Source organism: Lissotriton vulgaris, chromosome 3_1 (assembly GCF_964263255.1).
Source record: "Lissotriton vulgaris chromosome 3_1, aLisVul1.2, whole genome shotgun sequence".
In the NCBI taxonomy this organism is placed as follows: Eukaryota; Metazoa; Chordata; class Amphibia; order Caudata; family Salamandridae; genus Lissotriton; species Lissotriton vulgaris.
The window spans coordinates 671,922,245-671,947,117 of NC_141689.1; the positions used below are offsets into that span (position 1 = coordinate 671,922,245).

The 24,873-nt window shown below is 42.3% G+C and overlaps 1 protein-coding gene across 1 annotated transcript in view; it reads right to left on the bottom strand.

The window, feature by feature from the left end:
- Positions 1-24,873, bottom strand: part of LOC147726908 (uncharacterized) — a 456,046-nt gene that overhangs the window by 60,773 nt on the left and 370,400 nt on the right. Inside the window, exon 9 of the mRNA XM_086963536.1 lies at positions 17,458-17,500. Coding sequence (XP_086819662.1) covers positions 17,458-17,500 — 43 coding nt within the window. The remainder of the gene's footprint in view (positions 1-17,457; positions 17,501-24,873) is intronic.

Below are 24,873 nucleotides of genomic sequence, written 5' to 3' on the forward strand. Positions count from 1 at the left end.
GAACCAGGTTTTCCTCCCCCCAAAGACACACTCTTCCGTGCCTCTGCCACGTGTTCCGCTCCCCTTGAGGTGAAACCTAGTTCCACTTTAATCCACCTGCTACGAAAGGTCTTTCTGGTTGCTTCTACAGCACCTGGGTCTTCAGGGTAGGCGTCAAGCCACCAGACCTTTCACCAGACGTGGTTTCTGTGGGGTCTAATATTTTGTGGTCAGCTAGGACGGTTTGGAGTCAGGAGTCATTCACATTTTTGTGTCCCTGGAGCATGCACACAGGAGTTCAAGCACATGACCCTGGGGGAATAGTTCTAGTTCAAGGGTTTCAAAAGCAGTTAGAAGTTTTCACGCTCTTTTGTTCAATGAGAGTGTGCCTTCTTCAGGTGTTGCTTTCCCAGGTCCAGGGAAGTTTTAACACCTTTGCCGCTTCTTTCGGCCAACGGCCATTGCAAGCACTACCTCTGTAATGCTGCGCACGTCCGTTGGCCGGCGCGGCCCCGCCCACCTAATTATACCGCCGGTTAAGGCGCTGGTGGTGAGGTGCCATTCTTTTTTGTGCACTAGCCAAAAAATGGAGAATTCCCTCCACCCAAATCTGTCGACTTCCTTGCGATGTTCAACCCTCCTTTTGCAGCTCTTTTTCTTTGCTGTAATGGAAAAAAAAACAGAAGCTCTAAACCCAAATTGGCATTCAACCATTTGCAAAGTTTCTCTCCGGTCTTTAGCCTCTAATCTGTTTAGATGTGTATAATCCTCCTATGTCAGGGTCAAGGAGGGGTTCTTCCTACTGGAGTAGTAAATCTTGGAGAACCGTAGGAATGAATGCGAGCAGATCATGCCAGTCCAATTTGACATCTCTAAATCAAAAGAGGAAGTGGGCAGGCAGTCCTTCTTTCTGGCAACTATTCCTGTCCTACACCCTGATGGCTAATCCCTTCTAAGTGGTCCAGTCTTCCCTTTCTAGCATTGAGGTCATGACATTAACAAGGTTCCTATGTCTCAGCCAGGAATGCATATTGATCATCTAGAGGGGAGCTGAGTGCAAGCTGGTGCAAGCTGGTTCTGAATCAGTTTATACTTAGGCAGCACACACTTCAATTTTAGTAGGTTACTTTTTCACTGCAGTTATCACACAACTACTTTCACCCATAACTTTGATTTGTTTAAACTGAATGGAAAATAACTTTGAATCGTTTTGTTCGCATTTCCCAAGCAGAGATATCAAATACATTTTGTATTGATATTCAGGCCTGTTCAAAGAAAATCTAGCTGAACCTAAACAGTGAAACCACCTTTTGAGTACTTAGTCACTATGAGAGCTTCAAGTGTGTAGTATGCCACTCTTTCATAAGTGAGTCACCTAGCCCGGCATATTAACGCATTACAAACTGCACCCCTGCAAGAGTTCAGTGGTGCTCCCGGCGGCCATACATTTTTGTCATATGAAGGTGGGGTAAACACACACTGCCGCCACATGCGACATTTAATTTCTTTGCCACGGGTGCATTTTCTATTTTTTCTACTATGGCCTCACTGTGAAGTTAATAAAGCCAATTAGTTAAGTCCATTATACAGTACATGTTTCAGGGGGAAAGCACAAGCTCTACAATGCTGTTCAGCAGTGGCAGAACACTTAGGCCGAGATTCTCAAAGGTTTAGTGTTGTGTTAGCGTTACTTTTTCAATGCAAAGAGCACCGGGTTTCGTGCATGGATACATAAAACAATCTATACGTTGAACACTAAAGAAAATAAATTAATAAATCACATTATTGAAGAATATTATTTTTATTGGCAAACTTTTTTTGCAATTTTTTAAATAATATTTTTATCAAAAATATATATATATTCTGTTAACATGATAATTTATTCAATTCATACATATAATAAACACATACTTGCTTCTAACAGTCCATCTCATTGTGTCTAGTACATGATCTAGTGTAATCCCATGATTGGTACATGATTCTACAGGAAACGGTTGTTCACAGTAATTGATAACAATGTGTTGATTGATCACAATATCTAAATTAATTCAACAATTAACAAAAAATGCCGAATCCAAAAATTTTTATAATCTTGACGATCTGCGACACTTTATTGATGATCTACATGTCCAGAACATGGACATACAACATTTCCCAATTTCACAGTCTACTCACGGTCCTCAACGCATTCAACAAACATCAGATATTCATCGCCGCACTACTAGTGAAGTTCGTCATTGCGGCAGAGACACTTAGCGATCAATTAGGCCATATGAAGACAAAATCTCAGCCCTTCAAACAGTATCCACTTTTACACAGAATCAGCATAGAGACAAGTCCCGATCTCCTACAAAATCTGCTTCCGATGAAGAATGAACTTGATGCCATTTATATTTGACTACTGATCTGAACGATAGTTCAAGTCCTATTTAAAATAATTTCAAACTCCTCATATCGGAGTTTATCTTCTATTGTGGAGGTTATTTACTTTCTCCACACAATTGTTTCTCACTCTAGAACACTCATAGGTTTGTTTACTACCCATCATTTATTGCAATGTACTCTTCAATGTTGTCTTATATAATATCTATTTGATAATAAATGCTAAGGTTTATTGTTTCATTATTAACAAATAATTTACTTGCTTTTCTTTATACATTAGAATTATAGATATCTCACTGTATCTTTTTTACTTCTTAGTAGCTTCACTTTTTCCCTTTTAACAAGTTAATGTTACATATGTTACTATTATGTATTAGATACATATTTCCATTTATAACCACATGTCATTTATTTAATGCTAATCATATTTATACTTGGATGTAAGTCTCAATATCGTGTTTTCTATTTCTCATTCACGTTTGTATACTTTTCATCACTTCTTTCTATGCTCTATGTTTATATTTCTTTGTTCCTATCACCCTCCGCCTCTTGTGTTTAACTATGTCTTCCTTTAATCTTTTTTCCTTTGTCTTTCTATTACTATTCACACCTTTTTATTACTGTTTTTTTAAATACACATATTTATTGTTCTCTCAATCTTCTTTAATATTATGACTTATCAGTCAACGTTTGCAGATTTTATACCTTTACTTGTGTATTCGGAGATCAACATATCTTTTACTATATACATCTGTATTCTATTGGTTCCTATTTAATCTTCCCTATTTTCTTGAAATTCTAAATATTGAACTTTAATATTGTTTACATTTATATTCATATCCAAATGTATGCTACTATTTTCTAATAAAATGTGTATTTAATATTTTATTTCCTGTACCTTGTTTATATTTATATACTCTTACTCGACTTTCTCTCTACTCCATGCATATATTTCTCTGTTTCTACATTTCTATATATCTTATATCTATTTATATACTCTATTGGCCCTCGTTATTTTCTTTTCTACATTTCTTTTACTTTATTTTTCACTTGTCTCTCTCTTTATATTTCTAAATAAGCTTATATTACTTCTTTTAAACCAAACATATTTATTACTTCCGTATCTTGTTTACCATTGTCCATTATCAGTTAATTGTTATATATTTTTTGCTTTTACTTACACATTTATGAATGTATGCATCTTTATTCTGTATTTCTATATTCTCTCAATTCTCAACATATCTTCTCCTACAGATATTTCTCTCCATATTCCTCGCTACTATTTTTCTTTATATACTTTGATTTTATATATATATATTTGTTTTTAGCTTTCCCTTACTCTATTCCATTTGCGCATATTTACTCTTCAATTAACATTATTTAAAGTTATTATTAATCATTAGCTTATTCTGTATTTTGATTGATAATTAGGCAATATTGAATTCATGTATATATTGGTATATATTTTTCCGTATTTTATCAACCTATGTCTCTTCCCGTTCAGCACTTATTCTTCAACATACTTGGCTATTTCCCTCTTCTTTACACATACTTGCCCATCAGATCCTTTCTTTTCTCTTACATAGTCCTAGTCATGTTTCAACTCTCCTGACGGAGGTCCTACCCGTGGCAGTGCTCTAGTGAGCCCAAACCTGCGGCTAAAGTTCTTCTTCTTCCCTCCCTTTTCACACTTTTAATGTTTAAATTTTTTTGTTTTCTGTCATCTTTTTTTCTTTAGAATCTTTTCTCTTACTAAATTCACTTACACTACACATTATTCTATTAACACTCTTTCTTTCTCTTTCTCTCCCCTCCACCCTTTTTTCTCTTACATTACACTTTGGATTAATCACTTAATACATTTTTCGCTTGCTTTCTACTTCCTTTCTACCTTCATCTTAGTTCATTACTTCCTTAACTTTTTCAAGCGTTCAGGTTTCCACTTGAAGTATGACTACTACTCATTCTCTGCGGGTTATAATATGGAATGCAAATGGTTTAACACACTATATACAAAGAAAAAAAGTCCTTTCCTATCTGAAACTAAAAAGAGTAGATTTGGCTCTCCTTCAGGAAACTCATCTTGAAGTATCAGAATCTGAAAAGTTACGCAGAGAATAGGTGGGTAAATTATATCACAGCAGTATTCACACAGACAAATACTTAGACACTACCCTCATTCGTAAATGTGGAGTGGCAATTTTGATCCGTAAATCTTTACCAGTTACATTCTCAAAAACTTGGGAAGAACTAGATGGCAAATATGTGTTTGTCGAACTACGCATCGGCGATACACATCTTTGTATAGGTTCCGTTTATGCCCCAACAGGTACAAAAAAATAATTTCTTCTTCAATTAAATTGCATTTTGTTCGAGGTTCGTGCCTCCCAGTATCTGATAGGCGGGGATTGGAACCTAGTCAGAGATCCAGTGCTAGACAAAACAGGTCCTCTTGACAAGAATAATGCAGAGGACAGAGCTATTATGGGCGATATTATTGAAGATGATGGTCTGATTGATCACTGGCGCCTTTTACATCCAACCACTACTGAATATTCCTTTCTTTCTCCCACTCATGGTACTCTCTCCAGACTGGATTATTTCTTAATCTTTCAAAGAGTTGTTTAGTTAGTCCACGAATCTTAGATTTTGGAGGCATCAATCTCTGATCATACTCCAGTTTTGTTATCCCTTCTGACAGGCCTGACAACACCGGGACGCAAACCTTGGAGAATGAATATTCAGCGTTATAAAACTCCTCTTGGTAAATCGCAGCTTCAAACCCATCTTCAAACATATCTTTCCCTTAATCACGGATCTGTGTATTCAAGCAGAACCCTATGGGCTGCAGCCAAAGCTACCATCAGGGGTCAACTTATGAAAGACGCTGCACAGGCCAATAGACAAAATGCTGCTCGACAGAAAGAGTTAGAATAGGATATTGAAACATTTACTCAAATATATACTAAAACACTTCTCTCACAACATCCCAAGTCCCTATAGCAGGCACGTATGGCATTGAATAGTCTTTTTAAATCCAAAGCTGAGTATGCTTTACAAAAAATGAAAGTATGCCATTCTGAGCAAGGGGAAAAGGCAGGGCGACTCCTGGCGGCTCAATTGCGACAACAAGAGTTTGCAATGGCTATTCCAGCCATTAAAACATCTGAGGGAACTATGCTGACTCGTCCACAGGATATTGTCAATGAATTTGCTTCTTATTATCAATCATTATATACCCCAGATGCACAGATAGACCAGAAACAAAATGCTTTCTTTTCTTTCCCAAGTAAATCTCCCTTCTTTATCTGAAGAAGACAGAGCACTTCTTGAAGGGGACATTACTAAAGAGGAAATATCACAAGCAATAGCTAAGCTCCCATATCACAAAGCCCCAGGGTAAGACGGTTTCCATGCAGAATTCTATCGTTGGTCAGGTGAACAGATAATTGACAGTCTCTATGCTGTTTTTCAGGAAGCAAACAGCACAACCTCCCTGGGCTGTATATCTAATAAAGCAATCATTGCAGTCCTATCTTAACCAGGTAAAGATCCATTAATTTGTAGTAGCTATCAACCCATATCTCTTTTCAATTGTGAAATCAAAATATTAGCCAGTATCCTCGCATCTCGCTTGCGTAAAGTCTTGCTTCCTTTAATTCATCACACCCAAGTGGGATTTGTACCTGGACGTTCCTCTAGAAACCATCCCCGTACTTTGGCACATACACTCCATTCCACCAAATCTCTTCAGAATGATGCCTTGGCTCTGTCTCTTGATGCCGAAAAGGTGTTTGATCGAGTGGAATGACCTTATCTTTTTCACATATTGGAAAAATTTGGTTTAGGGTCCCAATTTTTTAAAAGGTGCAGTTACTATACCAACACCCTATTGCTTAAGTGAATTGTGGAGATTTGCTTTCAGACCCCTTTCCAATTCCTAGAGGAACACTTCAAGCTGTCCCCTATCCCCTCTTGTATTTCCTCTTGCTTTAGAACCTTTAGCAGCAGCAATTCATCAATCAACTGATGTTGTAGGCATCTCCCTTCCAGTGGGGAACTCAAATATTTACCTGTACGCTGATGACATATTACTCACTATTACTGATCTACCGCGTTCTCTGCCCTCATTACTTCCAATCATATAAGAATTCTCCTCTTTCTCTGAATATAAAATTAACTGGGATAAGAGTGAAGCACTTCCCAAATCCGATGGTACTAATAAATCAGCCATTCAGGACTTTCCCTTCCACCGGAAACCCTCACGACTAAAATACCTTGGTATCCTGGTAAATTAGGGAGCGATTGGAATGCTTGCAGATAATCTCGGTCCTCTGATCAATCAATCAATCAGTGACACTTATATAGCGCGCTACCTACCCGTAGGGTCTCAAGGCGCTGGGGGGGGGGTGCCGCTACTGCTCGCTCGAACAGCCAGGTCTTCAGCTTCTTCCTGAAGGAGAGGTGGTCTTGGGTCAGGCGCAGGTCGGGAGGGAGGGAGTTCCAGGTCTTGGCGGCCAGGTAGGAGAAGGACCTTCCTCCCGTAGTCGCTCTTCGGATGCGGGGGACGGCGGCGAGGGCGTGGTTGGCTGATCGGAGGTGGCGTTTGGGAGCGTAGAAGTTGATTCGGCTGTTGAGGTAGCTCGGGCCCTAGTCGTGTAGGGCTTTGTGTGCGTGGGTGAGGAGGCGGAAGGTGATTCTTTTGTTGACGGGGAGCCAGTGAAGATCTCTCAGATGTCCGGTGATGTGGCTGGTTCGTGGGATGTCGAGGTTGAGTCTGGCTGAGGCGTTCTGGATCCGCTGGAGTCTCTTCTGGAGCTTGGCGGTGGTGCCGGCGTAGAGGGCGTTGCCATAGTCCAGTCGGCTGGTGACGAGGGCCTGGGTGACGGTCTTCCTGGTCTCGGTGGGGATCCACCAGAAGATCTTCCGTAGCATGCGTAGGATGTTGAAGCACGCCGAGGAGACGTTGTTGACTTGCCTGGTCATGGAGAGGGAGGAGTCCAGGATGAAGCCCAGGTTGCGTGCATGGTCTGTCGGTTTGGGTGCGGTGCCCAGGGCGGGAGGCCACCAGGAGTCGTTCCAGGCGGAGGGTGAAGAGCCCAGGATGAGGACCTCCGTCTTGTCAGAGTTCAGTTTCAGGCGGCTGGTCGTCATCCACTCGGCTACCTCTTTCATCCCTTCGTGCAGGTTGGCTCTGGCGGAGGCGGGGTCGTTGGTCAGGGAGAGGATCAGCTGGGTGTCGTCGGCGTAGGAGATTATGCTGAGGTTGTGTTTGCGTACGATGGCCGCGAGGGGGCTCATGTAGACGTTGAAGAGGGTGGGGCTCAGAGATGACCCTTGAGGGACGCCGCAGATGACTTCGGAGGCCTCTGACTTGTACGGTGGTAGGCGGACTCTCTGTGTTCTTCCGTCGAGGAAGGAGATGATCCATTCCAGCGCCTTGTCCTGGATTCCGACGTTGCTGAGGCGCTGTACTAGGGTGCGGTGGCAGACAGTGTTGAATGCCGCGGAGAGGTCTAGGAGGATGAGGGCCGCTGTTTCTCCATTGTCCATCAGGGCTCGGATGTCATCGGTGGCGGCGATGAGGGCGGTCTCGGTGCTGTGATTGGCTCGGAGGCCGGACTGTGAGGGGTCGAGGGATCCGTTCGTCTCGAGGAAGGCGGCCATCTGCTTGTTGACGGTCTTCTCGATGACTTTGGCTGGAAACGGGAGGAGCGAGATGGGGCGGTAGTTCTTGAGTTCGGTGGGGTCCGCTGTTGGTTTCTTGAGGAGAGCGCTGAGTTCGGCGTGTTTCCAGCTCTCAGGGAAGGTGGCGGTGTCGAAGGAGGTGTTGATGATGTCCCGCAGGTGGGGTGCGATGACAGCGTCGGCCTTGTTGAAGACGTGGTGAGGGCAGGGGTCGGTCGGTGATCCGGAGTGGATGGAGTTCATTGTGCGGATGGTGTCTTCGGTGCTGATCGGGGTCCAGGCGTGGAGGGTAGTGGTGGGGGGTGGTTGTTCGGTCATGGTGTGCGTTGGTTGGTTGTTGAAGCTTGAAGCTCTGATCACACAGATGCAGCAGGATTTTGACAAATGGAAAATATTAGGATTATCTATGTGGGAATGGGTTCAAGCTGTAAAGATGGTCACACTCCCGTGTTTCCTCTATACTCTTGGTATGCTCCTCCTTCGCATACCTTTATCCTCACAATGCCTTATAGATTCTAAAATCAAATCCTTTATCTGGGGCTCTCTTAAACTGCATTTAGCTATACAAAAACTGAAAGCACATCATTTGCATGGAGGTCTAAGCCTCCCATCCATAGAACACTACCATTTGGCATTACAATTATCCCAAATCATATACATGTTGCAAGATAATTCTCATACACCACAATGGGTGCATGTGGAACGTCATTTACTATCCGCTGAACCATGTCTCTCAGTTCTTTATACCACAGGTACGACTGGTACCAGGACCCTCGCAATCCACTATTGGCTTCAACGCGTAAAACATGGCAGAGAGCTCATCGCCTCTTAGGTACTAACCAACGCATTCATATTAAACCTCCAATATGGAACAATACTGCCATACGTGTCAAGGGGAAAACCATCTTCCGACCCCAATGGAAACAGGCGGGTATTTCTACTCTTGATCAACTTCTACATGCTGGTGAACTTAAAACCTTTGACCAATCATCTGTAGAATTTGGTCTTCCGTCGCACCAATTCATGAATTATACTCAACTTCATCTCTGTCTTACCAAAGCTCTGGGGGTACGTCCATGGTCTCTCCAAACTTTACCAATCATATTCTATCTATATAGTTGGGGATCTCATAAAGGGGGTTAGTTCTGGTTTATACAAAATATTCACATTTCATTTATTCTCCCAACCTTTATCATGTGCTCTTCGTCTCAAATGGCAAACACGCCTTTTACTTACATATGATGATGAAGACTGGCTTGCTCTTCTGGCAACTTTAACCAGAGGAATCAGAGAAGCGCGACAGAAATTTTGCTTGTTCAAGATTTTACATGATTGGCATTGGTCTCCATCTAAACTGCATAAAGCTGGACTTCTTCCTCATACTAATTGTTGGAGATGTGCTTCTTCTGGTTGTGGTTATACAAGAAAAGTAGGTCTGTTGGGTAAGCCAAAAGTGATTTGGCGATGCTATTAATGCAATCCAAGACTAACGCTCTCCAATACTCACAGCTCTAGAGATTAGTATTTAACAGATTATTCATGAAATCAAATGGTTGTGCTATGTATTTATAACAGAATTACTTCATTCAGTGTTAACATACATTGCATGGGTAGACTGTCGGAATCAAAGTTAAAGTGCAATTGAGTGACATTTGTGCTAGGTGCTCAAAAGGTGAACAATATATTCAGTGCGAACAATTTCCTATATACTAAATACAGGTGTTTTGAATAGCCAGATACAGATTTGAAACCAAAGATTCCTATTCTTCCTATTGGAATCCTGGTGGTACTTGACCTATACATAGTACAACCATTTGATTTCATGACGTATCTGTTAAATACTAATCTCTAGAGCTATGAGTATTGAAAAGCATTAGTCTTGGATTGCATTAATAGCATCGCCAAATCACTTTTGCCTTACCCAACAGAACCACTTTTTTGTTTAACCAATAATTACCCAGGTTCTGAGGGACACAGGGTTACCCCCTTTTCTTTAAACTTCTTCTGTTTGTGACATAGTCCACATCCTCTGTTCTTGCCCTATCATCCAGTCCTATTGGTCCTACATAGGTCAGGTTTTACAGCATACTCTACATTTGGATTTACCGTTAACATCAGCCATCATTCTTCTGCATGATTTACGAGCTCTTCCACACCTTTACAAACCACAATGTTGTCTTTTATATATCGCTCTAACCACAGCTAAAATATGCATACTATGGCAATGGAAATCCCCGACTCCACCCTCTCCGGAATCTTGGCTGGTGACTATGATCCAAACTGCCTCTTATGAAAGAACTAATTACAATTTGCATGATCAGACACAATCATTTAATCAAATATGAGCTCCCTTTTTACAATTGAATAATCATTCTGTGATAGACAATTCAGGTCGCTCCATAGTAGATTCCACTGTATCATAACTTGTTCTCTCTTCTTATTTTACTCTCTCTTCTGCTTTTCTTCTCTTCTTCCCTTTTCTCACCTTTACTATCAAAGACTTGCATACCAACACTGAGAACATGAATTACATCCGCTTACATCTCATTTCCTCCACTTTCTTCCTTTTTATCTTTGGTTAATTTTCCTATATAATATTCTATACTATATGTTCTGTTCTTTTATATTTGATTACATTACCACTTTTCCTTTATTATTCTTCCTTTCTTTCTACTCACATTTTCTGTTTTTCTCCCACTTACTCGATTGCAATTGTATGCTTCACCTTGTCAAACGTTCTTGATCTTTTTTGCTTTAAATTTACTCTCTATTTCACCCTGTTACTAGAGTTTTTCTATCAAATAGCTTATTATTTTATTCACAACAGAATTGATGTATCCTTCTCACATCTTATTATAGTATTGTTTGTATTTAAATAAGATATGGTCTTCATTCTTATGAATTTCTATATTTAATTCTTTATGCCTTAATTCCAATGTAATTTATGTTACCATATTGAACATTTCTGTATTTTATTGCTTTTATTGTATTATATTTAATAAATGCTAATACAAAATGTCAACACAAAGAAAGGATGCAAAGGAGATCTTAGTGGTATATTTTATAGGGGGATCTTATATCTAAATTTGCCTCGGGATAACTAAACCGAAAGATTTGAGTTTATTAAAGACTTTTTAATTGGACCCCTGGCAAGAAATAATAAGAGACGTGATGTTCTTGGAGTTCATTATGTACTCCAACATTTCAGGTCCACATGTTTCAGCCTTTAGAAAATGCCAACAAATGGTCAGTTGGCTTTCTTCTAGACCAAACTGCAAGAAGATCTCTCTGCTACCCTATTTGGAATATTATTATTCTTATTTGGTCAGGTTTGTGCACCTTAATTTGTGCCACATCACTTAAAATTACACATTTGTAATTGCAAGCCACACCTATATTTAACACACATCCTGAGGCACTTTCACAGTTATTTCATTGATTCCACACTTCCTGAGGTACCTCCTCAGTTATTAAATTGGATCCTGTTTGTTCCTTATGGTAGGCCCCATGGATGTGAATGGGTGGCGGGGTGGAGCACGCAGGGCTCCTGATGACTATTTCCTGGGAAGTGAGGCAGCTGGCGATTCCAGGATGATCCATTCTACCCACTCGTAACATGGCAGAACCCCTCCCTGGTCATACAGAGATCCCTAGCCCAACCCAGAGGTGTGGCTACCAAGGAGGCAGTACCCCCTCTGGAAAACTGGATTGACAACAGGTTTCCCCTCTCCTTCACGGGTGCCAACTAGTCTGCCTGAACAATGGGGATCCCCCTCTTCCAAGTTTTTGCCATTTGCCCTTTGAAGGTAGCTTCAGCTTTGAAGCTCGCCTTTTGGCTCAGCACCGAGTTTATTAAAGACTTTTTAATTGGACCCCTGGCAAGAAATAATAAGAGACGTGATGTTCTTGGAGTTCATTATGTACTCCAACATTTCAGGTCCACATGTTTCAGCCTTTAGAAAATGCCAACAAATGTTCAGTTGGCTTTCTTCTAGACCAAACTGCAAGAAGATCTCTCTGCTACCCTATTTGGAATATTATTATTCTTATTTGGTCAGGTTTGTGCACCTTAATTTGTGCCACATCACTTAAAATTACACATTTGTAATTGCAAGCCACACCTATATTTAACACACATCCTGAGGCACTTTCACAGTTATTTCATTGATTCCACACTTCCTGAGGTACCTCCTCAGTTATTAAATTGGATCCTGTTTGTTCCTTATGGTAGGCCCCATGGATGTGAATGGGTGGCGGGGTGGAGCACGCAGGGCTCCTGATGACTATTTCCTGGGAAGTGAGGCAGCTGGCGATTCCAGGATGATCCATTCTACCCACTCGTAACATGGCAGAACCCCTCCCTGGTCATACAGAGATCCCTAGCCCAACCCAGAGGTGTGGCTACCAAGGAGGCAGTACCCCCTCTGGAAAACTGGATTGACAACAGGTTTCCCCTCTCCTTCACGGGTGCCAACTAGTCTGCCTGAACAATGGGGATCCCCCTCTTCCAAGTTTTTGCCATTTGCCCTTTGAAGGTAGCTTCAGCTTTGAAGCTCGCCTTTTGGCTCAGCACCGATGTTGCTTCCTGCACGAGGGAGGCAACACCTGTCACCAGAGCAGGCCCTATTGTCCCTTTTCCTGGGAGTCATTAGCTCGACTCCCCAGGAGGGCAGAAAGCTGTCTCAGGTTCAACCTCCAGGTACAACTGTTATGGACACAGGAGACTGAAGGCAACAAAGTGGCAACTTTGTTAAAGTTGGACACTGCAACTTGTTACATTAATTTCGATGTGAGAACCAAATTGGGCTAAATGCAACAAGTTGTTTGATACCTTGAAGTACCAACTTTGGCTGCAGCGTTCAGGAGTAGGAACAGCTGAGGTAACAGCATGTAACCTTATACTCACCAACAGTGCGACTAAGCATTCCACAGTAAAAACAATAGTTTTTAGTTGTTACTGTTAGATTGCATTACATAAATTACATGTTCTGCCAATGAAATATTCTTCGCCCACCTTAGAGCTCATTAGGCCTGCCATGGGGATGACTTACACATGTTTCAGGGGGACAGTTGAGTTTGCAATGGCTTTTAAATGGCAAGGTTGAGCTATCAGTTAAAAACTGCACTTCCCTTCAAGTCTCCAATAGAGGATTGTGAGGCTCATTTTACTTTTGTCACACCCAGGCTGGTAATACCAGTGCTTCAATCCCTTGTGGAGGGAGGGCTCTCTCTAACCTACCATATTTTAGGGACTTACAGGTTAGGTAGTCAATTACAATTGGGTGTAGCCAATGTAACCAGCAGCATCAGTCAGAAAAAAATGTGGGGGTTACCATCAAAAAGGGTATTTCCCTACAACACATAAATACATTAAGAGACTTTGATGGGTGCACTGTGTAAAGTCAACTTGCTGACATGAAAAATCACCAAATCGCAGGATCTGGGAAGGCCAGGCAAGAAAGAAAGGGCCTCAGAGAATATGTAGGGTTTGATTGGTTAGTTCTCTTATTTCATGCATATTGTTGATACAGAGTGCAGAACACCACTGTGATTCCCTGTCACCTTGCTATTGTCAGGAGCTATTTGGACTCAAGGACCTTTGACAATGTTTTGGTGCCATTGGACACACTTCTTTAAAGTGGCAGAACTTGTCAAGCATGGAGTACCTGAACTTTTCAATTTAAGAGGGAGAGTACCAGCACTTCTCAGACGTGGTCCAAAATGTTTATTTGGCAAAAAGCAGCAGTTCTTAACATCGATTGGCACTCTGGGGTAATACGTACCTGCACATCTATAAAGTACGCCATGGAGAGGCCCATTATTTTGCGTTATCTCCTTTATTTTGAGCATGTTGATTGCAATCTTTATCCCTTACCTCGCCTTCACTTCATAGACTGTTCACTCAATATGCCAAGGGAAGAAAGAGCTCATCTCATCACGAACTATTTTGTTGGGCTTAGGGACTAATTTAGGAAAACAGCCTTACTGCCTGGTTATGCCACATTTTATGCTGCTTGGATGGTCAAGAATGTATTAAGCATATGGCGTAAATCTGTAAAGTGAAATAAAATCCTCACATACCTGTTCACAAGGTAAAACAGGCCAAATCAATCAGGACTGTACTTAAAAAAAATAGCAACAGGAGGAAATTATTTACCTCCTCCACCCCACTCTTGTACCATTACTTACCATATGATGTGTCCTAACTGTCACCCAGACACACATGACCCAGCATAACCTGGGCAAGCGTTTAAACTACCTATACTCCATCGTCCCCAATTTTGCCTCTCCTTTTAGCTGGGCAATACATGGGATGAGGACCCTTCACACGTCCTGCTTGCTTTTGTCTACTTCCTGCAAACTGACATCATGTAAACCTGAGAGTTTTAGGCTTCAAGACCCAGCACTTGCAAGAAATTCCAGAAGGAATCTAGGGTTACTTGGCAATTTAGATAGCAAAAGGGCTTTCTTCCCTGGCTTTTAGGTAAATGTATGCAGCTACTAATATGCATATGAAAGGCTTTAAAGAGATCAGTCAGTTGCTACTCCACATCTTCACCATTTTGTTCTATTTCTTCTGTCAAGGGTTCATTGCCTTTCCCTGCCTCATCCTGGCTTTCACCTGATTATGATTAGAGAAAGGTATGGCACTGGCTACTTTGAGACCCCAAAAGGCAGCAATGAGAGTGGTTCAAGCCCCTTAGTTTATTAAGGAAATCAAATTAATTGTCAGTAAGGTATTGACAGTTTCTTTTCTGCTAAGACCGTCTGTAACATTGATAACTACTTCATGGGATTTTTCCATGGTCCTTAGGGCATTACAACCCTCTGACTTTGCACCACTTTCTGGTATAGAATAAAAATCATGATACAAAGTGTTTTTTTCTAGTTATCAAAACCCCCATTACGTAGATTAGGCAAACTATGGGGCATACTATCAAGCACAGAGTTAAAATTATCGCCGCTTTATCGGCAGAAAACTGCCAATAATGGGCTTCATAATATGCCCTTGAGAATTCCAATAGAAGCCTATGTTGACACCAAAACATGGGCTTCTATTAGAACTCTCAGTTTTCTGCCGCTAAAGTGACGATAACTTTAACTCCGTTTCTTGATAATATGCCCCTATATTCTTTTTCTATCAGACCTCCATATTTGAGGCTATATTCAAATAGACACATTTTCAGGGTAGAACCAATATTCTCTCCTAAAGTAATGTTTGCCATTCATCAGAGCAGAAGATAATTCTCTCACCTTTTTTTCCAATTCCTTCAACCCCTGAAGAAGAAGTATTGCATATGCTGGATATGTTAAGAGCAGTTAAACTTAACTTGGCAAGACATGATTTGGACATTTTGGTGTCTTTCGACATGGTTATAAAGCATTTACTGGAACCTTAAGTAGGTGGATTATGGATTTGATTTTTATTGGTTATATTTCCTAGAATGCTACTCTTTCCGACAAGGTAGAGGGGAGATACGTCTGAGGGATGGCTGCCTCCTGGTCAGAAGCATATGGAGCCTCCATTACAGATCTACGCATAACAGCAACATGAATACGTCATCCACCTTTACTATTTATTACAGGTTGGGTGTAGGTGACGTTAATTAAATTTAGTTTGGACCCAGAGTTTTGGTGACTGCTATTTCCCAGATGAGTATTCACCTTGTATATTGCAAAAGCTTATTAAACATAATTGGTTTACTTTGCATCATCTTGAAGTTGTGCAATTCTGAGAATCAAATTGCTATTATTGCTCTGGTAGTTCCTCATTTAGTGAGCAATAGTACAAGAAAGAGGTTGAGGAATTAATGTCCTGATTACTTACCGGTAATCTTCAGTGCTTTTGATATCCTTTTTTGTATCAGTGCCTACTTCCTTTGCTCCTCACACATTTACAATCTCAGTTCCTTTAATCTTTGTGATGAGCGGAAGTATGCAAGGTCTTTTCCCATTTATTTCCATTGTAAGGGGATGCAGAATGTGTGGAGAAGGCAGAGGGTAGATGGTTTAAAAGACTTTTTAAATCTGGGTCACATGGCACTTGGACGGGAGGTGGGACACTGCATTTAGTAAGTACTGGTACAAGGAAAGAGTATGCGGAGTAATGAGGATAACCAGGAAGTAATCAGCACATTAACAAGGTTGCAATAATGATACGTTATATTCCATTGATAAAAACTGTTACTTGTATAGACATTTTTATTTAAACTGTTGCGAGCAATTATAATTCTCAACTGTATTGACTATGGATGACGCAACACCACGTAGCCCATGACAGAATCTGATACTGTTATCTGTACATCTCACACAGGTCCCTCAGTCAAGTGTAAGTGTTCAATCAATTACCTTCATTGTGGTTCATTAGTAAGAGGATGCAGACAAATAAGAGCCCAGCACTAGTAAATCCAGACACTCGCAAAATGAACAATTGATGGACAGAATGCAGAACAATGCATTACATTCACCCCAGTACAGAGATCTGGCTTAAATCCATCGTTGTTCTTCTCCCCCTGCTATTCCAGTGTGAACCTAGCCATATGCAAATCAGTCTTGACCCTTCTCCTATGGGAACAGTCCAGCCCAAACTGCCAGGCCAGGTCCTCCCTGGACTGTAAGCAAGCATCCTAGGACCGTTTTTGGTGTGTCACCCCTCGTCAGCCAGGCTAGCTTGACTCCAGTGGCATGGAGAGCACAGGATTCACATCTGGACATACCCTTCTCACTCGGGGTGAAAAATGCAAAATGAACAATTGATGGACAGAATGCAGAACAATGTCATACATTCACCCCAGTACAGAGATCTGGGCCTAACCCCAGTGTTTTGTTGCTCCCATGCCATTCCAGTTTGAACCCAGCCATATGTAAATCAGTCTTGACCCTGCGCCTTATGGGAACTGTCCAGCCCGAGCTGCCAGGTCAGGTGCCTTCCTGGACTGGAAACAAGCATCCTAGGACAGGCACATGTCCCACTGCCAGCTGCAAGACGAGTGAGGGTGCTGTTGCACCAGTTGTGATGCATTTGCTGTGAGGTGTTTATCCCGTGTCACGAGATTTGTACGACATCCTCAGGCTCTGACAGTGATACTCAATGAAAGGACTCAGAAGAGCTGCAGACATTAACTGCAACCTGCACCTCCCAGATGAGCTGGAGCAGACAGCAGTGACAACATTTTGTCAGTCCATCCGTCTTGCTTTGTCTAATTTTCTTGGATCTGACAAAAGGTTCCCTTACGTTGGGGAAGTTATCCCCCCCCCCCCCCCGCAGGAGGATTTCTAGGTGTCTTTGTACATCACCATGTCCATGTACATGGTCATGTTTGCATTTCAACTTCCCGGAGTTTTCATTTAACATCCCACCAGAGCCTCTTTATTCTGGATGTAATATCAACGTAAGAAGACCAGTACCTGATTGACAGGATGAACAGCTTTATCCATTGCCTCCAGCCACCTATGATAAAACACAAAGAAATAACGTTAAATTCTGTCCAGAACCAAATTTCCCAGCAGGGTTGTATGTGATCTGCATGTAAGTAATTTACAAAAATCCCACGGACTACACACTGACAGACATGCAAATTGTAGATAGTCTTCTAGGTTATGGTTGCTTTAAAGTGACAATACACCATACATATTTTTTTCCCCCAGGGAAAATATCTTTTTAGGACAATATGTTCCTTGTGGAGACTCCTTCTCTCTCACACCCTAATAAAATATGAAGATATACGATTGTTCTTGCCTCACGCTGTACACACTTACTTCAACCTTTGTTGGGGCCACCATGGGTATGTAAACTGAGTGTAAAAGCACTTGAGAAGTTTAGTAAATGCCCAAAAGCATGCTACATGTATTTACTGCCTTCTCAGCAGACACCCCACAGCTCGCACCTTGGGAATACTCATGTTCGTACCCTTATACATAAACCTGTTCTGAAAAATCAGGGCCAGGGCTATCAAAATTCCTATTGCTGTATATTGGTTTTTATTGCTTCTAATGTCCTAGAGTCCCTTTGCAGGGGACCTTCTAAGTGGGGACCAAGTGTTCGTTTTAGCACTTGACTCTCAGGTTAGTGAGACAGAGCAATCAAAGGCTGGTTCAGGGATCCGCTATTGGCTAGAGCCTCAGAACTCAGCAATGCAACAAATAATACTCAATAAATCAATGTCTAGTCAGTGCATTTTCTTTTAAAAATGAAAATACTACATACTATGAACATAATTGCAAATATGCACGCAGTAGAAACACCAATGGTGACACCATTCCAAGGGCTGTCATACGGCTTGGGGTGTTCACTAAAGAAAGGTCAGATGGTCAACTAACCTGCTGAATGCAGATTAGATCTCATTGCGACCGCACTGAGGTACCTTTAATGGTTTGTGTGCCAGCAGACTCTAACCCATAAAATCAAAATATCCCATATATGCTTGTAGTAAATCATGCAAGGTATGCAATTATAACGCGTCAGGCCTACAGGGCTTTGTCACTAGGGTGTTCACATACAATCAACAATGAAAAATGGACAATTCAATATCAATATGCAGACATTTCACCAGCCATATGGCTATAGGCTCACTTCTAATAATTAAAATAATGTACACACGCTATACCAGGTATGTTTATGTTATATAAACTTATAACGTGCACAGATACTCCGAGGAGTGTCCCGGCGCGAGCCTGAAAAGGGTCAGAATCAGAGGACAGGGCTAGAAAAGAAAGCTTTTCAACTTTTTCTTGAAGATCATAGGATCTTTGACGCCAAGTAAGGCCAGTGGCAATGCATTCCATGCCAGCACAGCTATCCGGGCAAAAGAACTCCCGCCAACAGTGAATGTTTCAAAGAAAGACCAAATGCCACTGTTAAACTAGTTTCCAGAACCCAAAATATGATAAGTGCCACCTACTCCGAAATCACAGACCAGTCCAGCCCCTGCAACAACTTAAAAAAGACTACAGGCTCTCCCGGGGTCAGTAACTATCCCTCCTGGGAGACGTAAGCCCTTATTAAAAGTTAAGGGCTAAATTCTGATCCCTGTGCAAATTGCATACGGATCAGAATACGACTTGTGTACTGATTATCACACTCGCAGTTTTCATGATAGATTCCTGCAGGTCATACCAGCTTAAATTTTATTGTGGGAGGGGGGGGCAAGGGCAGGGAAAGGGCAGTAAAAAGGCTGAACTTGTAGAATTTGATCTGTTCAATACGGATTTCACAAACTATGCCTTATTACAAGTTAAATACGTCACCCTAGTGTAATGGCATTTACCACATGTGGTAAATACCTAACGCTATACAGCCTAACGTGTAATGAGGGCCAAAGGCTAAAACTTTTTCTAAAGCTGGTGGGGCTCATATTGGTGACTGATGCAAAGCCAGACAAACCCCAGGATTCAACTAATCACTATGTTCCAGGGCACCATAGAGAACTGTGCCAATTTATTTTTTATAATCAATTTTATTTTCTGAAAAACATAACATAGCAATAAATGCAGCACAATCAAGGCATTAAAATGTTTCTAAATTGAATACATCATCACCCATTTCATCATTAGCTCACTGAACCTTAAAATCCCACCATTTCCCCCAGATCTTACGATGTAAATGTGGGTAACCCCTAGCCATGAATATGGGTATTCTAGTTTCACGCAGCAAGCCATGGCAGTATCCTAGTCATTGAAAGGAGGGGTGTCTGGAAAGCTTCAGTGTCTTGCACTGTGCCTTTTGGCGGTCAAGCTATCAATGCCAAGTAACATATTCTCTCCTCAACTCCCTCCTGGGTCATCCAGAACACCCAGGAGAGCAGCATTTCTAGGTCTATGGGCCAGAGGTAGGTGGCCGTTTGAGGCCATTCACCGAGCGGTAACGGTCACCATTGCCATTCAAACGTCGAAAACGCATAGGGGAGGGAGATTTGTCTGCATGTCATAGCGTCATAGGGTTAGGATAAGAAGTATGGAGGTATTTTAGCTGAATAAGCCAGAGCTGCTCTGAAATGATGAGCTCACGTGTTGCCATTTTCACCACCCTCCAATCGCTTTCATCTAGTGGGCCCGCCCACTTGGACCCACCCACCAGTGCACACCCACTCCTACCATCTTTTCTTTAAAGCTAGGAAAATGTCTGGGTGTTGATGAGTAGGGATATATAAATATCTAGTACTCTCATTTCCCCAAGGGCACATTAAAATGTTGACCTTGTTTGGGTTGAACTTTAGTACCTTTGACAGTGAATCTTGCTGGCATGCCTGTATGTGTAGAAGCTGCAGATATTTATAAAAATAGGGTGACAGGTATGTAGGGGGCATTATTTTACCGAATCGGTAAAATTACCGAATCAGTAATTTTACCGATTCGGTAAAATAAAAATTCGGTAATTTTACCGATTCTGAGGCACCCAGATGTAGGTGGGACTCTTCAGAGTCCCAGAGGCCTTACCGAATCGGTATTTTACCATCAAATCCAATTTGATGGTAAAATACCGATTCCGGTGTGCATGCACATGTGTGCATGCACACCTATGCCATGTGACAGGCAGACCTGCCCTTAGGGCATGTATGCCTGCCACATGGCACGCAAGCCTGTTTTGGGGGTGCCAGAGGGTGTCAAAGTGACACCCCCTGCACCCTTGTGAAAATCGGTATTTACCGATTCGGTAAATACCGAATCGGTAATGCCCGTTCATTCCAATGGGCTTCAAAGCCCATAGGAATGAATGGGCATTACCGATTTGGTATTTACCGAATCGGTAAATACCGAATTCTTCCGATTCGGTATTCCAGCACATCTGGAATACCTACATATCCACCCCTTAGACTTACCGATTTTTAATGACCAAATCGGTAAAATTCGGTAATTAAAAATCGGTAAATCTATTTTACCTACATCTGGCCCTATATGTCTTCCCAATACTCAAGCCTGGGTGGTTAAAATTCCTGACCACTATTTTGTTATAACGGGACATCCCCAGAGCATGTGGAAGAAGTCACCATTGCCATTCAAACTTCGAAAACACATAGGGGAGGGAGATTTGTCTGCAAGTCATAGCGTCATAGGGTTAGGATAAGAAGTATGGAGGTATTTTAGCTGAATAAGCCAGAGCTGCTCTGAAATGATGAGCTCACGTGTTGCCATTTTCACCACCCTCCAATCGCTTTCATCTAGTGGGCCCGCCCACTTGGACCCACCCACCAGTGCACACCCACTCCTACCATCTTTTCTTTAAAGCTAGGAAAATGTCTGGGTGTTGATGAGTAGGGATATATAAATATCTAGTACTCTCATTTCCCCAAGGGCACATTAAAATGTTGACCTTGTTTGGGTTGAACTTTAGTACCTTTGACAGTGAATCTTGCTGGCATGCCTGTATGTGTAGAAGCTGCAAATATTTATAAAAATAGGGTATATGAAGTTAAAACTCTTTCAGGAGATCTTGAAAAGACTTCATGTACTGAGCCTTGCCACACATCACCTAACTTTGTAATCTCAAAGAGATCCCATCTGCCAAAGCCCTTCAACTGGGCACTATGCCTGAGCCATCAAATCTCGGCGATTTGGCAGGAGATGGGGGCTCTGTATAGCATCCCCCTTATATTATCTAAGTCAAGTGAGGAAGCTTCAGTGCGAAATGCAGGATCCTGCCATCCCCTGTTCGATCAGTCATTTGATACCAGCAGGTGGAATGCCCAGTGATACAAATATATGTCAGCCATTCCCATCCCTCCATCATAGATGGATTGCATACATTTATCAAATGCAGTGCGTGGGATTTGATTTGCCCGTATATGGGAACCACACTCTGGCTGTCAGGTCATGAAATCACCCTAGATGTAAATTTTCTAAAGCCCCTGGATCTTAAGGGGTGCTCTTTGCATCAAAGGCTTCACTTTCATGAAGCCGTGCAGGGCCGTAACCTTTTTTTAGCCTCTCTCTTCTTCAAAAATATAGCTTTGATGGGCCTGTCTTGGTGCGCTTTAGTAGGGGTGCACCTGCTGCTCGAGGGCAGCTGCACACCCTCTCTCTGTGCACCGAGCGACACTCACAAGGCTGCATTGTCTTTATTCTTCCCCGTTGGCTTGGCGGGACAGTTGATGTCTCTGCTCTCCTCCTCTTGATGCGAGTAGCGACAAAGAGGATGCTATTCCCACATGCGTGGCCCTCCTCTGTACATGGCCAAACGGAGCAGGCCTGAGTGCTTTCAGAGGTAGAGAGGACTTGCCTTCCTGTTCCTTGACCTCTAACTGTTTTATTTAAATTGATGCAAGCTCATACTCAGGGTCCTCTCAGGGACCCAGCGCACATTGACTACCCAGGGTGGTTGTAGTGATCCCAGTTGGTATTAATTATTGCTTTGGGTACCCTTGGCTCTCCCTGCACCTGCTGTAGCTCATAAACCTCTATGTATGAGCATCAAATACCTTCTTTAAATATCTCAGACCATCATGGGCCAAATCAGATGGATTTTGTTGATTTGCGCTCTTCATGGTGAACACCTGATACTTCCCTTTGCAACGAGGGACCATCCAGCAAGAGCTCGTCAGGGAAGTGCTTTATTCCAGCTTATGGAGATTTTCGCCCAGCCACCTTTCTCTCCAGGAGAAAAGTAATCTCCCAGGATGGGTCCATTGTTCCAGGGGATGCTCTGAACTGACAGCTGCAAGGAGGGTAATTAGCTTGGCGTGTAGGGTATGTCAAAGCATGAATCCCATGAAGGCTGGCTTTGGGAAATGCGTCAAATTTCAGTAAAGGCATTAATAAACTCAAAGGGACTAAATGGGAATCATAATATTAGCTCTTGATCCGAGAATGACCTTTCTACCATGCGCTAACCAAAGTTACATTTTAGGCCTATTTTACCTAAAGCGTTAAAACAGATCATAAAATACACGTTTGGCACTTTTCCATCGGAAGGGAACATTTCTCCTGGGATTCCGGATTGAATTGTAAGGTCTTAGAAGACAATTGCAAATTTATTTTGGGTCTCACCTGCGATGTTGTTACCTATGAGCAGATACCAGTGTTCCAGCTTAGAAGCTGGTTTTCCTTTACATGACATAAAAACTAAACATGAGAATGAAAACACATATAGGGGCCGATTCCAATCTGGGTCGGAAAGCACTCCGACCGAGCCGGAACCGGGGTGATTTCCGACCGATTCGGACTCCTGCAGTCCGACCGAGCGAGTACGATGCAGCCGTATGCCGCCGGACTCGGTTCGGTCGGACTCCCATAGACGTCAATGGGAGCCGGTCGTACGATGTGTACCTGGGCTCCCATTGACTGAATTGGTACGTTGCGGACAAGTGTGCCCCCTACAGTGGGCACGCGTCGGTGCCATCCGCACTGTACTTGCTTGGGTTGGGTCTCCCCATGTGTCTGAGTCGTAAGGCTGCGGGTAACAGGGGGTCCAAGGCGGATCCCCAAAGTCCGACTCCGGGAGCTATTGCGAGCCGGACGCTCCGATTCGATCCGATGGTCCGAATTGAGCATCGTACTAGCTCGGTCATGAAACGTCTCCAATGCGTGCCACGGTTTGCTTGTGACTGAGTCGTATGGAGCGATTCGGACCCGGAAACGATTTGGACAGAGATTTTGCGCTTGTTAGCATTGTACTTCGACGTCCAGACCCGTGTACGACTCGGATGGAAATCCAGCTTCCGAATCGGATCCGCTAATGCCGAACCCGATTAGGTGCCCTTTCAACCGAGATCGGAATAGGTCCCATAAAAGTGAATGTGCACCCTGCACACTTTACAGAAAAAGCCAACGTTTATGAGAGAAATATAGTGCAAAACACCATAAAAGAGTGCCTAAAGATGTAGCATTGGAAGACTTTTATATTTGGAGTGTCTAACTTGCTTAGTAGTTGACTTTTTGTACAAAGATTTTCAACATGGTGAAGAAAAGTCACAAAATGTATTTTCAGCAATATTGCAATTAATAGAAAATAATTATGACAATTGGATATAGATGCAATAATGAGCTTCATTTAATATTGTATGAAGATACATGCAGAACATGAATGTATAGTGCTTGAGAAACGATTTTCTTTTACACTCTTTGTAATGCGCCATTGACACTGAAATGTTGGTGCAATTTCTGTATGCAACTATCTAGAAGGATGAAACTTTCATGAAGAATCTTTAAATGTATAGAGTCTTTATTTCCTAAAACAAACATTTTTAAATGAAATATACTTGTGCTTTGCAAATGTGGCAGTAGGCCATATGCGCTTATGTACAATTTCATGAAAGAATGTGTTATACACAACTACTATGACAAATGCTTCAAATGAATTTTTTCTATTCAAATGTAATTATGCTTTAGAAATAATAATTATGAAAATAATGATTTTAATGTCTTCAACTGACGTTATTCCTTAAGACTGAATGTTCTCATGATGACCAGTAGAAAGAATTATTCTCATCAAATCCTTGTAACATTTCTGTACTTTCCCACGACATTCTGGACTAAGGGGTCTATTGCGATGGCGGACGGACTTCGCATCAGGAAATGGGACCACCCGCTATGTGTGCAGCGGTCCCGCATATACAATTAGGATGCGTCCGCCACACTGGCGGGCGCATCCTGCATTTTTTGCATTGCTGCGGGTGGTGCTGTCAGCAGCACCCGCAGCAATGCATAAAAAGGCATATGTGTATTTGCATGCACAATGTGGCAGACACCGCGCGGTGCCTGCCACTTTGTGTATGCAAATGCAGGGTGCACCCCCCCGCCCCCAACATCCAGGGGGCCTGCAACGGTCCCCCAACTGCGCACACCGCAAGCCTTTTTTGCCGCCTCGGAAAGGCTGCTTCCCGCCTGCAT